Source organism: Dama dama, chromosome 9, assembly GCF_033118175.1.
Source record: "Dama dama isolate Ldn47 chromosome 9, ASM3311817v1, whole genome shotgun sequence".
NCBI classification, from domain to species: Eukaryota; Metazoa; Chordata; class Mammalia; order Artiodactyla; family Cervidae; genus Dama; species Dama dama.
Genome location: NC_083689.1, coordinates 47,666,463 through 47,682,022, shown reverse-complemented (window position 1 = coordinate 47,682,022; position 15,560 = coordinate 47,666,463). Strand labels below are relative to the sequence as shown.

Here is a 15,560-nt window from a genome sequence, read left to right as displayed (position 1 = left end):
GAGCAAGTGTCTTAATTTCATGGCTGTAGTCACCATCCACAGTGATTTTAGAGCCAAAGAAAATAAAATCAGCCATTATTGCCACTTTTTCCCCATCTTATTTGCCATGAAGTGATGAGACTGGATGCCATGATCTTCATTTTTTGGATGTTGAGTTTTAAACCAGCTTTTTTATTCTCCTCTTTCACCTTCATCAAGAGACTCTTTAGTTCCTCTTCACTTTTTGCCATTAGAGAGGTATCGTCTGCATATCTGAGACTGTTGATATTTCTCCTGGCAGTCTTGATTCCAGCTTGTGATTCATCCAGCCTGGCATTTGGCATGATGTACTCTATATGTAAGTTAAATAAGCAGAGTGGCAATAGACAGCCTTGACGTACTCTTTTCCCAATTTTGAACCAGTCTCTTGTCCCATGTCTGGTTCTAATTGTTGCTTCTTAACCTGCATACAGGCTTCTCAGGAGGCAGGTAAGGTGGTCTGGTCTTTCATCTCTTTAAGAACTTTCCACATGTTTGTTTTGATCCACACAGTCAGCGGCTTTAGCATAGTCAATGAAGCAGAAGTAGATGTTTTTCCAGAATTCCTTTGCTTTTTCTATGATCAAATAGATCTTGGCCCTTTGATTTCTGGTACCTTTGCCTTTTCTAAATCCAGTTTGTACATCTGGAAGTTCTCGCTTCATGTGCTGTTGAAACCTAGCTTGAAGGATTTTGAGGGTTAACTTGCTAGTATGTGGAATGACCACAATTGTATGGTAGTTTGAGCATTCTTTGACATTGCCCTTCTTTAGGATTGGAATGAAAACTGACCTTTTCCAGTCCTGTGGCCATTGCTGAGTTTTCCAAATTTGCTGGCATATTGAGTGCAGCACTTTCACAGCATCATCCTTTAGGATTTGAAACAGTTAAGCTGAAAGTCCATCGGCTCCACTAGCTTCGTTCGTAGTAATGCTTCCTAACACCCACTTGACTTTGCACTCCAGGATTTCTGGCTCTAGGTGAGTGACCACACCGTCATGGTTATCCAGATCATTAAGACCTTTTTAATATAGTTCTGTGTATTCTTGCCAGCTTTTCTTAATCTCTTCTGCTTCTGTTAGGTCCATACCATTTCTGTCCTTTATTGTGCCCATCTTTGCATGAAATGTTCCCTTGGTATCTCTGATTTTCATAAAGAGATCTCTGGTCTTTCCCATTCTGTTGTTTTCCTCTATTTCTTTGCATTGTTCACTTAGGAAGACTTTCTTATCTCTTCTCGCTAGTCTCTGAAACCTTGCATTCAGTTTGGTATATCTTTACCTTTATCCTTTTTGCCTTTTGCTTCTCTTTTTTTTCTCAGCTATTTGTAAGACCTTCTCAGACAACCACTTTGCCTTCTTGCATTTCTTTTTTGTGGGGACGGTTTTGGTTACTGCTTCCTATACAGTGTTACAAACCTCCATCCATAGTTCTTTGGGCACTCTGTCTACCACATCTAATCCCTTTAATCTATTTGTCACCTGTACCGTATAATCATAAGGGATTTGATTTAGGTCATACCCGCTTGTCTAGTTGTTTTCCTCACTTGCTTCAACTTAAGCCTGAATTTTGCAATAAGGAGCTAATGGTCTGAGCCACAGTCAGCTGCAGGTTTTGTTTTTGCTGACTATATATAGCTTCTCCATCTTCGGCTGCAAAGAACATAACCAATTTGATTTTGATATTGACCATCTGGTGATGTTCATGTGTAGAGTCATCTCTCTTGTTTTTGGAAGACAGTGTTGGAAGACCAACAAAATGGACAGAGCACCTCCTTAGAGCTGGACCTTGGTGGTAAAGCTAGATTTGAAGAAAGGGTCTTCCAGGAAAGGGAAGCAAACTTGCAGGCTGCTTTCTGGCAGGTAGTAGGGGTAGTCAGGAACTGCAGCTCTGGCCACGGTGTAAACACTTCCCCAGAGGACCTGAGTATGGCAGCAGTGACCCATCTGCTCAGAAGTCATAGGTCCCAAGGGACAGCCAAAAGTCATAGGTCCCGTGATCACGCCATGATCACCAGGTGACGTGACTTTGAGTAAACCTGTTTGGGGGTTGTGAGGGGACCATATCATGTGTACTTAGCAATCTCTAGAAATTGTCAGAATTTTGTGACTTGGTCAACACCATCAGTACAACTGTATCACGTATTAGCAAAAACGAATCCTAAAGATAAACCCATTGGTTTTGGTATTTATTGTTAATTGAATTTTCCCAGAAATGGCAGCAGAAAGATTGTTAATGTTCATGAATTTACATCAAATTAAACATCTGTTCCTCTCAAGCTAAACTCCAGTAAAGTTATGGCGGCTCATAAATTAGATGGGGGAGGAAAATGCTTCTTGCTCTTTGCACAGCTTAGCAGTTTCAAAATAGACCTCAGAATGCCACATTGCAACTGAGGCCCATGTAACACAAGGGTGTTGAACTGTGATGTGGGTGCCAGATTAAGCTGAGTTTTTGCTTTGGTAGTGAAAACGGCAGCTTTGACTTCAGCAGTGACATTACTTCTCAGAACAGCTGGGGACAGTGTAGGAACCAGGGAGGCAGATGCTTGGGTGGGGGTGGGGGCAGAGCCTTGCCCGTGAGCAAACCCAGCAGCAGCCAGGAGGCTGTGGGCACACCCCTGAGGGTCCTCCCAGGTGAGGGGTCTGGATCTGAGCCCAGGGGCTGAGCCACCTGGCCTGGTCAGGAAGGACTGGTGTCCAGAGGTTGTGGCTCGAGGGCCTGGCAGGCTGCTGTGTGGCTTCTGAAGAGACAGCCTCTGTGCAGCTCAGGAAGGGAGCTGCCCCCCACCCCAGGTGGTGGCATCTCAGAGCATGACCCACCAGCCCCCACTGGGCACGTTCTTCCTTCCTATCCCCCGGCTCTTTAGCTCACACCCATCCCCAAGTGAGATGACTCCTGCTAATGGCAGAAGAGTTCTTCATGATATCTAGTAACCTCTGTCCTGCAGTTCCCTCTCCCATAAATTCAGGGGTTTGCCAGAGACTCTTGAAGTGCAAGGCTGCCTCAATAATGGAAGGGCCAGCACCCTGGAGGCTATCGGGGGCTGTCTTCATTAGGGGCCTCAGGATCCCCCTAACTCCGACTCCCCCCAGTTCTGCCCACATGTAAAGTTCTCTTGGAGCTCGGAGGGTCCCCAAGGTCAGCTTTGTGTTCAGTTACTGATCAGAACCCTCACATGGCACCGAACCTTTCCTGAAGCTGTGCCATGACTGAATTCACCCTCAGGCCTCCCCACCTGGGCACTGTTCCAAGCAGAAGCCCCTTGCCTGACCTTTTCCCAGGGCTGTCCTGACCAGCAACGGCAGATCCAGAGGACAGACCCTCTCATCCTCCTCCCGTCCAGTGGCAGGTCCCAAAGAGCTGTGTGTTCCCTAGAGGGGCTCGGAGGAGACACTCCCATGTGACCCCGTGTCCAGCAGGGCCACAGCCCCTCTGTGGCCCCCCGCCTCCTTGCCACCATGACTCCCAGGCTTGTGCTGGACTCTTTGGAGCAACTGCTGCAGGTTTTGGGGTGCCCCCACTTAGTGAGGTGGGGTCCACGCCCCTGGCAGTGAGTATGACACAAACCACACACTGGGGCTGCCTCACACACTCATGTGTCATGCCCCCTGCAGCCAGGAACTGATACGACGGATGGCATGGCCCCCCAGCCGCTCCAGAGTTCCAGACCTCAGTCACTTTGCCTCAGGGTGGCTGGGATTGTCCTCCTCCTCAGGACAGGGCTTTAGCCACTATCCAGCAAGATTACACTTTCGTCCAGTCAGCAGACATTTAATGAGCACCTTCTGCATGCAGCTGCGTGGGCCAGGTGCTGGCATCACACTTGCAACAAGGCAGGGGCCCCGGTTTCAAGGGGCTCCCATGTAATGGGGCAGCCTGATGCCAACAGTGTGTGAACAACAGAGTGAAGGCTGGGGAAAGGCCCACGACAGACAAGAATGGGGCAGTGCACAGGGGCCTCTTTAGATGGGGGTGGCTTGGCAAGGGAGGCAAGCAGAGATGGTCCCTCTCCAGTCTCCCTACCACCTCTATTCCTAATGCCAGGAGTCTCCAACCCACCCTCTCTCCTGCCTCCACGTCCCCCCAGTATCCAGGCCCTGGGCCTGTCCAGGGCCTTGACCACATGGCCTGTCTCCCTCTCCGTTAGAATCTGAGTTCCCTGCTACCTGGCTGGCTCTTCCTGCTTGCCCATGCTGTGCCACACCCCATTCCCCGACTCTGGAGCCACCAGCCCCTCCCACATCTGGGCCCAGAAGCTTTGCCTGCCACAGCGAAGACCGTCCCTTTGAGGCCGACCTGGCAGGGGCGCACGTGGCTGATGGAATATTCAGTGTCTCCCTTGCTTCCCTTTGTTCTGCAGGAGAAAGCATGCCTTTGACAGATGTTCAATTCCAGAGGCTGCTACCTGCGTCCTATCTCTCTTTGCTCAAAAAATTAAATGCGGACTTGCCTGCGCTCCTGCCGTAATAATCTCGCTCAGAGCTGAGGCAGTGTGGCTGGAATGGGAGAACATTAGAATCTTCAAAGAGGGACAATTATTGAGGGAACTAGATTAATGAGGTGTCATAACAACTTAGCCAGATCCACGGCTGACCTTTCTCGTGGAGAACGGGCTTGATAAATGTAGTTCATTACCAAGTTCTGACATGAAAATAGGATCACACTCTGGGCTCCTCAGCAGACTGATCAATATTTTATCTGCCAAAACAGGCCCGGTCTGTGAGCAGGAGGAGCCCCCGCACACACGTGCCGGCAGGAAGCCCGAGGCCAATGCCGGGGCCTGGCCAAGTGGGGCCAGCGCTGCTGCATGGGGGACACCCTGGCCAGCGGAGGATGGCTGGGTCCTTCCAAGGGCCTGTTGGGGACTCTCATCACTGCCAGGCTGGCCAGGACGTGAGCCTCCCTCCCTGAGAGGCCCCAGAGCAGAAACATTCGTGGGGATGTGTAGGCGGGAGGAAGTCTTCACCGATTTAGTGGCTACCTGTGCTAGGCACTGGGCATCAGTGAAGGGAACAGAGATAAATGCACCAGACCCTGTGGCTCATGTAGGACATTGAGCCCATTTCATGCAGAGAGGCCCTGAGGCCTGGTGATCACTCAGACACTGCGAAGGCTATTATGTTTCCTTTTACATCAGGACCCTATAAGGTGTTTATTGTCCCTGTTCTAAGGTAGGAAATGGGGGCAAGAAAGGCAGGAGTGGCTGCCTCTCCTGGGGTCTCACAGCCACTCAAAGGCACAGCCTTTGATCTCCTTTGCTCTCCTGATTCCTTGTCCAGTGCTCCGTCCAGCCTTGCAGTGACTGTCATCAGTGGAGTTGGTGTCAGGTGTCGCAGCCTATGGTAAAGCCTGCCTCTACCTGAGGACCCCAGGAAAGGTTGTTACAGGGTGGCCCAGTCGCCCTGGCTTCTTGTTGAGAGGATCTGCCTGGAGCCACAGGACTCAACCACGTTCACAGGCACTTAACACTGTCCCACCATGTGTGCGACTGTCCAGGCTGGTCCCACAGCAGGATGTGAACGACGCTGACAGCACCCCATCCAGGTTTCTGCAGTCAGCCCACTCTCTCCATCATTGTGGTCAGCCCCCACGTGGGCACCGGGGAAGAGTGTTGTGGTCCCCAAGCCTCTGCTGTACTCCCCTCCAGGGACTTTCCCTCCAAAGGGGTAGGGTCCCTCCCTGGGACCAGGCCCACCCCAAACATGCAGAGCACAGAGAATTATGAAGCCAAAGGGCTAGTTTAGATCAGGTGACATTTCAGCTGTGGTCAAGATGCAATGAAGAGTAAGCCGGGCGGAGATGTGCGTAAAGAATATTGAGGGGAGCAGTAAACACTACCCCCATGTAGCACATTCATGTGGCCAGTGCTACTGAGATTGTTTCTCCCTCCACACCCCAACCTCCTCAAGTCCCCAGTCAGCTTGCCAGGTGGGTGGGTGGAAATGACCTGTATAATAATGAGAAGCACCCAAGCTTTGCGTATTGAAGCTCTTGCCTATATTGATTAAGGAGAGCAGGAGATCTGAAAGCAAAGGCTATGGGCCAGGCCTCAGGACCCATGCATCACTTGAGGACAGCCAGGGCTCTGCTAGCTTGGCTTCTGGCTCAGGGTCGCCTGTGCCAAGGGCTAGGCTTCACCCCTGGCCTGACCAGCCTCTGGAAAAGGGATCATGGGTAATTTACTTTCTTTCTTTATCTGAACTTTTCAAGTGCTTTATTGTTTTGATGCGCATGTTTCTTTTATAATAAGACAGACGTTTCAAACTGGCAGCAGAGCGAGACCCTTTAGCTGAAGGCCAGGTCTACAAGGACTCACAGGTGCCCACACCCCGCCTCGGGGAGCCATTCTTTTTTTTTTTTTTTAACTGGTTTATTGAGATAGAATTAACTGCATCAGTTTATAGTGAATAATTTTATGTTTTGACATATGTATACATCATTGAAACTATAAAAGGATGAACGTGTCTATTATTCTCCAAATTGTCCTCATGTTCTTTGTTCTTCTTTAATTACTTTTTTCCTCTCTCTCCTCTCCACTCACGCTCTGAGGTAACCATTCCATCTGACCCCATTGTGTGATCAGGAGGTTGTGAATGAAAAAGTAAACCTTGGACTTGGTAAACTAGCACTTTACATGCCTCTCTCGGAAACTATGCATCCTAGAGACCAAAAGGGAAGGCTTTTGAAAGGGCAGTCCTTGCTGGAGATGAAGCCTCAAAAGTCTTGAAAGAGGTTGAATTGTGGAATCTGAAGTGACCATCTCTACAGGTGCAGAAACACCACCATCAGGTGCCCTTCCTCTGAGACTCACGCCCCCACAGAGCTGCACAGATATTAGAGGAGCCCGGGAACCTTGAGGCAATGATTTATCTATTCCAGGTTGAGCCTCATGTAAAGCACAACTGCTCCTGGGATAAAGAAGGATTTCAGATCACCTTCTTGGAGCAGGACCTAGGAGCAAGGGGTTTGTCTTAGGACCTCCATGCCCAGCAACAGCCAGGCACAGTGAGGGCATCAGTAAAGAAAAGGACAGAGGAAGTTTGGCAAAGTGTGATCTGCTGGGCCTGGCACCCTGCCCCAGCTCCACGCTTCCCTCTGGCCTCGTCCATGCCCTGCTCTCTGCCCCACCCCGGCCCAGCCATACCCGCCTCCTTCCGGCTCTGGACACACTGTCCTGCCGGCTCCCGTACCTGCGACCCCTGTGACCCAGCAATCCTTTCCCCCGGCCTCCTGTGCCCACAGATCCCTCATCCTGTGGGGCTCATCCATAGCGAGACTTCCTTTACCTTGGTCTAATTAGTGCTCCTTCCATGGGCACCCTCGATGCCCAAGACAGAAAGCTCCATCGTATACTCAAAGTACCGCCCAACATAGAGCACAGAGTTTGTGAGTGAATGCTGGTAAAAAGATGGAAAAGGCATGGTTGGCATGAGCCTAGCAGGAGGCCAGACCAGGGATTCAGGGAGCTGGCCCTGGACACTGAGGCACCTACCTCTTCTGCTGAGTTTATTTCTAGGCATATATATACCTTCCTGACCAGCAGGCATGGGCTGGGCACTGCCAGGGTGGAGAAGCCTCCATGAACTCACAGTGAACTGTAGGGGTGTGATAGGAGCGGTGAGCCTGGGGAGGTTGCTGCAGCCCACTCGACAGGATCCACGCAGCTGGTTTTCCTGGCCACCAGAGTGGGAGGTACTGTCTAGCTGCGTGAGGACCCCTGGCCTGGGGCAGCAGGCAGCTCAGAGATCTGTGCCCCACCAAGACTGGGAAGATGAGACAGCTCTGCCCATCTGACCTGGCCCAGCCTGGTCCAACCTTCGGGTATATTCTTTTCTTTTGGTTGGGCAGGGGGAGCCTAATGGTATGCTAGCATTTCTGAACCGAGCCTCCTATCAACCCCACGTCCATCTGCTGTGAACACCAGCTTCCCAGTGTCAGGGCACAAATGCCTGTCTCCTGGAAAGCCTGACAGGCCTTCCAGTCCAAGCCCCTGCAGATCCCTCACACATTTCCACCACCACCCCCACCGAAGCGTCTCTCTGCCTTCATACACTGCATCCAGCTTCTGTCCATTTGCCGGGACTGGTGTTATCCTCTGGGGGGCTGGGCAGCAAGATCTTAGCAAACCTCTTCCTCTTCTTTTCCCAGACTGGCCTTTGTCCAGCTCAGGAAGCCGAGGAACCCAGACCCTGGGCAGGAGTGTGTGGTTGTGGGACACGGCCGTGATTTTCACTGTGCAGACTTGAGAATCAGGTTCACCAGGAATGAGCTGGTGAACGAGCTCCCAGGAATGGATATGCTACCAAGCCAAAGAGGGGTGGGAAAGCTATTCTTGTCAGAGCACGGAAACTCCTAGAGAGCAAATAGATTTGATTATATTGAACACAGCAATTGACTTTTTTCTAAATAAACATGCAGGATGAAATGGTAACAGACATCTGTTTCTGACAAAAATCAATTGACCCCAAATTGGAAGAAAGAAAATCTAGAAACACAAAGAAGCACAAGAGAAAGTGGTCGGACCATCCAGGCTTGTCCACTGAGGAAGGGAGAGAGACAGACTCCCCAGCAGCCCTGTCCCCACCAAGCAGCTCCGTGTTTATTGCTCTTCAGCTACTATGGTTCCAATAATGACAAAGGGGAGAGCAGCTATCATTTTATGAGCCCTTACTCAGTGCTAGGCCAGTGTCGTGCCTTTTATTATGTGCATGTCTCATTTAACCCTCCTAACAGCCCTATGTGGGAGGCTCTGCTCCCCCCCACTTCACAGGTGAAATCACTGACGCACCTTGTACTAGGTACACATTCAGGCAGCCGCAGAACCAGGACTCAAACCCAGCAGACCACAGAGCCAGGACTCTCCAGCTCTGCTTATATTGACTCCAGCCCTGAGCTGTTACAGCCTGCCCTAAGCTGGCCTTGAAATTAAGGCGGAAGACCTAGACCTCAGACACTCCCTTGCTAGCAGCACTCTGACTTGAACCTGGAATGGATGAGGAGGACCCCACACCCGTGCTCCAGGATTTGGCAAAGCCAGGAGGTGGGGTACATCCTTCATCCTCATCCCAGGAGGAGGGGAAGTGGGGCAGCGGGGAGTGCTCCCCTGCTCTGCTCACAGCCCTGTGGGTAGGGAACATCTCCATGGCCCGCTACCAGCAAAGATAAACTACATCATGTCCCAGTGTATCACAGGCCTCATTTGCCAAAATGCTGTGTGGTTCTGATGCTATGGACCAAGCACAGCCGTGATGAAAGACCTGAGAGCAATGGGCTGTGTGCTTCGGGCTTACTTTCGTAAAAGCTGCCTTTTGTTTCTTGGTCCGTGGGCTTGTGTATACATGTTCGTCTTGAAGTAATCCAGCTCTGGGAATGTTTCTAATTATCTTAAGCAAGGCTTATTAGTCCTGTTAACTGCAACTCCCTGATCTATGAGGCCACAGATTCCAAAGGAGCCTTTAAGGTAGGATTAAGGCAAAGATGAGCCATTGCAAAGTGGAATTGGGGCCAGCTTTCCTAAAGCTGCTGTGGGGCTGCACTGCCAAGTCCCCCGAATGAAGACTCCCATTCCTTCTGACCATCACTCTGTGTCTGGCTGTAGAAGGTGCTCAATCAACATGTGCAGGGTGAACGAACAGGCCCCTTCCAGCGTTTACATCATGTGTCGCTTGTATGCAGTGCTCAGTAAATATCTGTGGCATGGACTGGTGGACAGTTGGATGGACAGCTCTCATGTACTCAGGCTGCACCTTGCACTACATCTAGCAGATGCCTAGTAACTGCTGATGGGTGGTGGGGTGGAGCGAGGTCTTCTCAAGACCGGGGGAGGAGTCTGGCTGGATTAACCCCATCTTCTCTTCCAGGTGACCCGTGCACCATGGCCGACTATGCCCGCCTGAAGAAGGTCCTTCTGGCACTGCAGAGCCGCCTGCAGCCACTCCTTGAAGGGGACAGCAGACAAGACCCCGCCTCCCAGAAGCGCCTCCTGGTAGAATCTCTGTTCAAGGACTTCGATGCAGATGGAGATGGCCACCTTGGCAGCTCTGAGCTGGCCCAGGTGGGTACAGCACTGGCTGAAATCACATTACGGGAGGGGGAATCCAATTTTCCATTCAGCGCATGTAGAAAGAGAACCAGCAGACCCCTGTGGGGAGAGTCGTTTGTCACTATCTCTGAAATGGGACGCCGAGGAGGTCTTGCTCCTGCAAGAGAAAGCATCTCCCAGGAGTCAGAGAGCTTGTGTCGAACCCTTGGAAATATCTGACAAACAAAATGATGTCGGTGTCTGTTTCCCACCAGCCACCTGCAGCCAGTATTTACCAACAAGCTCTGAGCTAGCTGGCTAAACACACACTGTACACAGGCTGAGTTCTGAGGCTTTCATTAGGAAACAAGTCTTTTCTTCCTGAGTCCTTTACTGTCCTCAGCTGGAAGATTTAAAGGAAGCAGGTTTGATTTCCACCAAGAGCTTTGGGAGCTGTAACATGCTGTCCCCACGTCCTCTCCCCCTCGGACCTCACCAGTGGTGGTACCTGGGTAGCAGCAGCCCACCCTCCAGCCTGTGGCTTGCAGGCAGTCCATGGCCACCCCCCGAGCACTGCTTAGCCCCTTGAGAAAACACTCAAATGGAGCCCGTGGTTTGCCTCCCTCCCAAACACAGCACATGTGGCCCTTTGCCCAGCTACCAGGTGGTACAAGGGCCACAAGCATCTGCAGCAAAAAAGAACAAGGAAGAAGCAACCCGGGGGCAGCAGGCATGCCAGCTGCAAGACAGGCCTGTTGGGTGCTGGTGGCAGAAAGGCGGGCTGGATGGGCCCAGGGGTCTGCATTCCTGCTCCTGCTCTGCTGGTTTGGGTCTGAGAGCCTGGGGTCCCAGAGCCACACCAGGTGCAAAGACATGGAGGGAGGCGAGGTCAGCCGCCCTGGGGCAGCTCTGCCTCCCAAGACCACAGAGTGCCCCGCCCCCCAAGGACAGATAACAGGATGGTTCCCCACCTTTGATACTACTTTAGAAAGATCTTTCACAGGGCACAGAAGTGACCTCATCAAAACTGTGACCGGGTCACCAGGAAGGACCAGGCAGGGAGGGCCATGGCATTTAGAGCACCCACTAGGGGCTTGGCACTAAGCGACACCCTTTACCTGCAGTGTGCCCTACACAGGAGTGTCCCTCACTCTTCAGTAGATTAGCTACGAACACAGACGTCACAAACTGCCTGAATTCAGGTCCAGTTCCACCATTTACGGGGACCTAGGGGGTCTAGGCAGACAACTGCCTGGCTCTGTGCCTCTTTTCTTGTCTGTGACTGTCACAGGGTCATCAGGAGGGTTAGATGAGCTAAGAGGTGTGAAGTTCTCAGCCTAGCGCCCAGCATGTGGTACATTCTCAGTAGGTGACAGCCATTAGCATCCCTTTGTCACCATCACCTCTATTGTTGTTATTTCCTCCTTAAACCTTTCAGCCACCTTTTGCTGTGTGGTAGGTGCTGCTGTTATCCCCACTTACCAAGTATTTTTAGATGAGCAAGAGGAGGCGCCAAGAAATCAAATGGTTTGCCTGCAGAGCACGCATTGTCTAGGATGTGGTGAACTGAGATGCAACCAGGGTGCCAGGTGTGCATGGACCAGCTCTCCTCACACTACATGAGGCTCCCTGGGAGACCAGCTCCCACCACCAGCGCCACCTGATCCTCTCGAGGTCTGTGGGGACAGCAAGTGCCCAAAAACTCTTGAGTAGAGCAGTTATCCAGACACTTCCCCATGCAGGGACCCCTCCTCAAGTCCAGCCAGTTCAGAGCTGCCTTCCAGGGAGTGGGTGGGGAACCACAGATCCTAAGGCACTTGCAGACCCTGCTCTGCTCACTCATACCTGGCATCACAGGTAAGTCCATCCATGGCCCACACTCCGGGAAGCCTCTCAGACACACACACCAGCCTTCATGTCACTACTTCATCAACCCTCAGCCCCCAGCTATGGCTAAGACCCCATGGGCCAGGACCGGAGACCCAGTGATGACCCACGCTTCTCTGGGGAGGGCCCAGGTCCTACTGGTCATGGTTACCTGAGAAAAGAGCCATCTAGCAGTTCGATTCCCCACAGTACAGGCTGTGTGGGGAGCTCAGAGGGCAGGCATCTCTGTCTCACCCCAGACAGAGGCAACTGTGGGATCTCAGTGCTCTGGGCCTACATGGATCCAGGTAGCTGCCAGGTAAACAAAACATTCCTGGGCTCATGGCTCTAACCTGGCAGAGACATGCCCTGAGGCACCTGCAGCCATTAACGAGCGTGGTAATTGGACTATGATTTCCTCTTTAAAATTTAATGTGTTTAAAGTCCATTTCATAAATCTGCCAAGCAGGGCCCAGCTAAAGTGGGCCTTTCCTTGACACTGAATCAGAGGCGTTGGAGAAAACGTTTAGGTCCTATGAAAAGTTAATCAATTTCCAGTGCAGAAATAGACAAAGGGAAATTTCCATCTTTGGAAGATTGATTTCGGGCGTTATGGTTGATCTGCCTTTTATCGAACACTCTTATTTGCTGGGTGAAGGGTCATTTTTTTTTAACATTATCACATTAAATTGCCTTTAATATACCAGGCCCAGCTGAGACTGTTAAATAAAGAGAAAATGCTGCTGTTCCCCTCTTCCCCCTAAAATAAAATCATTTTCTTTCTTCTGAGATTTCCTTCTGAGCATTTTGTTTGTAAGACTCTAGTTTCAGACCCATATGCAGATGGTCCTACTAGGGAGGCCACCACCCTGCAGCCCAGACCACATCCAGAGAGGAGTTCACAAGGGCCCACCCATGGTCCCCTCAACAGAATCCCAGGGGTAGTGGTTTGTGTTCCTGGCAGGACAAGGCAGGCAGAGCAGGGGCTCAGGCCTAGGTCAATAGAACAGCAGCTTCCTCTCCCCAGGAATAGTACTGTGGCTAGGATGTGCTGACCTGAGATTGGTGGGGGTTGGCGGGGGCAGGGAGGGGTACACTGATGGAGCAGTGACCTTCCAGCTCTGCACAGTTGGGAGCCACTGAGTATGGCCACTGTTAATTGGGCCTATTTGATCAGGCCCCTATCTCTTCCCTGTTTCCCCATCTATAACACAGAGGGGTAGACCAGGTGACCACATGGATCCTTCTCACCTCATATCATCTGGGATCTGTTTGCCCTGGCAGGGAGAAAACAGACCTGAAAGCTAATCCTGACTCAGGCCCAATCATCGTGTGACCTTGAGAAAGTCCCTTCCCTCTCTGAGCCTCAGTTTTCTCATCTATAAAAGGAGAAGGTCAAACAAGACAACACCAAAGAGATTTGGATGCTCCCCATGGCCTACGGAACTATTGCTGGAGTCTACATGCACACACACGGACACACCTGCCCAGACAGTGACCACAGCCCCACTTGGCCTGAGCCGTTTTCCAGCAGTGCCCATAGCTCTGAACTCACTCCTGACTCTAGCCTTTTCCCTTTCTCACCCACAGCACGCACTGAAGGAGCAGGACCTGGAGGAGGACTTCCTGGGGTGCTCGCCGGGCGACCTCCTCCGATTTGATGACTACAACAAAGACGGCCTCCTGACCCTTCATGAGTTCTACACAGCCTTCCGTAAGTCAGGCCCCTGTCAGGGCTCACCGTCAGCAAACAGGCATTTCTACACCAAAATGGTGTCATGGTCTGGAGTCTGTCTTTGGTTGTTTTCCAAGGTTGGCTTCTTTTATAGGTGAAAGTAGTTGAATTTGTTTTGCGATAAGCCTGAGATTTAAGGAAAGAGTAAGGGGTGGGCAGAGGTGTGGGATGGGGTACTTGCTCTGTTCCTTTTGGATTAAGGTTCTTCTTGCTGTTGATTTCATTTGAGGAACCCAGGGCTGTGTTTAATTATGATTAAGAAGGCACTGTCTCACATGACTAGGAGATTCTGTGACTGCACATGGACAGAGCAGATGTTAGGATTCTCCCCAGGAGGTGGCCTGGCCCCATCAGAGAACCCTGCCTGGGGGTTCTCAGCAGGAGGATGCTGGAGGCTTGGCCAGGTAGACCATGGAGAAGTCACAATGCAGGATAATGGAGAATGAGGGTCCAGGTTGATGAGAGGAGGGGGAATCCCTGGAGAAGAAGAAAAATGGGGATGTTCTGCCTGAAAATGGAGGAGGTGCTCAGAATGGACCCTCTGTCGGTTCACTGGTGCATATGGTGAGCAGGTACAGTGTCTGAGGGACCTAGGTCTTCTCCCTGAGTTGCTTTCCCAAGAGATGACCTCACATCAACCATAGCTAGAGCTGGGACAGGGCTTCCAAGAGATGTGAGATGCAAGAAGCCCCAGACAACTCCAAACAAGTTCACTAGGAGATGGAAGGCAGTGTGGGACCCTAACTCGAGACAAGAGGGGACATTCTTGGCCCCAAAGAAGTGAAGCTCCTTTTTATCAGACAGCGTGTGGAGCAGGCTCTGTTTAAAGCAGGTAACATGTGTACCCTGTATGAGGCACCTTTGAACATTACCTGCAAGCTCACAGCTCCTGTGGGCCCTGCAATTGAGGAAGCAGGGGTGAGACCCCCAGGGTCCCTGAGTACTCTGAACCACAGGTCCTGGCATCCTCGGTCTCATTCTCTACCTGGAGGTGTGTTTGCCAGGAAGGTATTCCTGCTTTGCATCAACATCTCTGTATGCTTTTGTTACTTCAAAAATTCACCAGGCCTGAGAAGGCATCCTCTTGGTTTGTTGGCAAGAAGGGCTTTCATGGCAGATAGAAGAGGTACTTCTGTGACCCGAGAGAAGAGAAACAAGCATGATTCTTCCCTGTGGGAAGTGTCCATGAGCTTGTCCCAGGCTGTGCCTTTCCAGTCCACGGCGTCCCTGTTACCAAGGACCAAAGTCCAACCCCCAGTTCCCAGGCTCTGCTTGATATATGATAACTGTCTCTCTCCCCAGCCTCCTCCTTCCTGCCCACAGTTTAAACTCTATGTCTGGTGGTTCATAAAAAGGTGTGAATGGCTGGTAGATTCAATCAGCCTGGGAGGTGTTTGCTTTGTGGATTGAGGAGCTTATTCCTGAAATGAATCTCTAAATTTTAGAACATGTGGAGATGTCGGCAACTCTGGAGACCTAGCTCGTGGGATGATTGTTATATTTTTAGGACTTTTGCAAAGGCAAACAGTTACATAGTTGGGAGCTTTAAATCAGCCCTAGTAGGACTGTTTACAACACAGAAGTCTGCATACACAACACAAATGCTACACAAGGGGTAGGGGGCTCTTTTTCCCTCTGGAGAGCCCATTGTGAGGCACTGACCTGCACTCGCTGGACAAAACCCTCCCTCCCCTCCTGTCCTCACCACCTCCCGGAACCTCCTCTCCATCTGCCTTCTTCGAACAGAGCCCCCTTGATGATGCTAATCCCAGGGGACGTGAACAAGAAAGGAGTAGATGTCAGGCCAACGACAGGGTGGAGCTTCCCTCCTCATCAGAGAAACAGCAGCACGCTTTCTGGGGTCAGTTCTGAGACATTCGCAGCATGCTTTGTACACTCAGCACCCCCCTCCCCCCA

General features: G+C 51.2%; 1 protein-coding gene across 1 annotated transcript in view; it reads left to right on the top strand.

Annotated features, from left to right (window-relative positions):
* Positions 1-15,560, top strand: part of FSTL4 (follistatin like 4) — a 414,616-nt gene that overhangs the window by 271,070 nt on the left and 127,986 nt on the right. The window contains exons 5-6 of the mRNA XM_061151300.1: positions 9,882-10,075; positions 13,499-13,622. Coding sequence (XP_061007283.1) covers positions 9,882-10,075; positions 13,499-13,622 — 318 coding nt within the window. The remainder of the gene's footprint in view (positions 1-9,881; positions 10,076-13,498; positions 13,623-15,560) is intronic.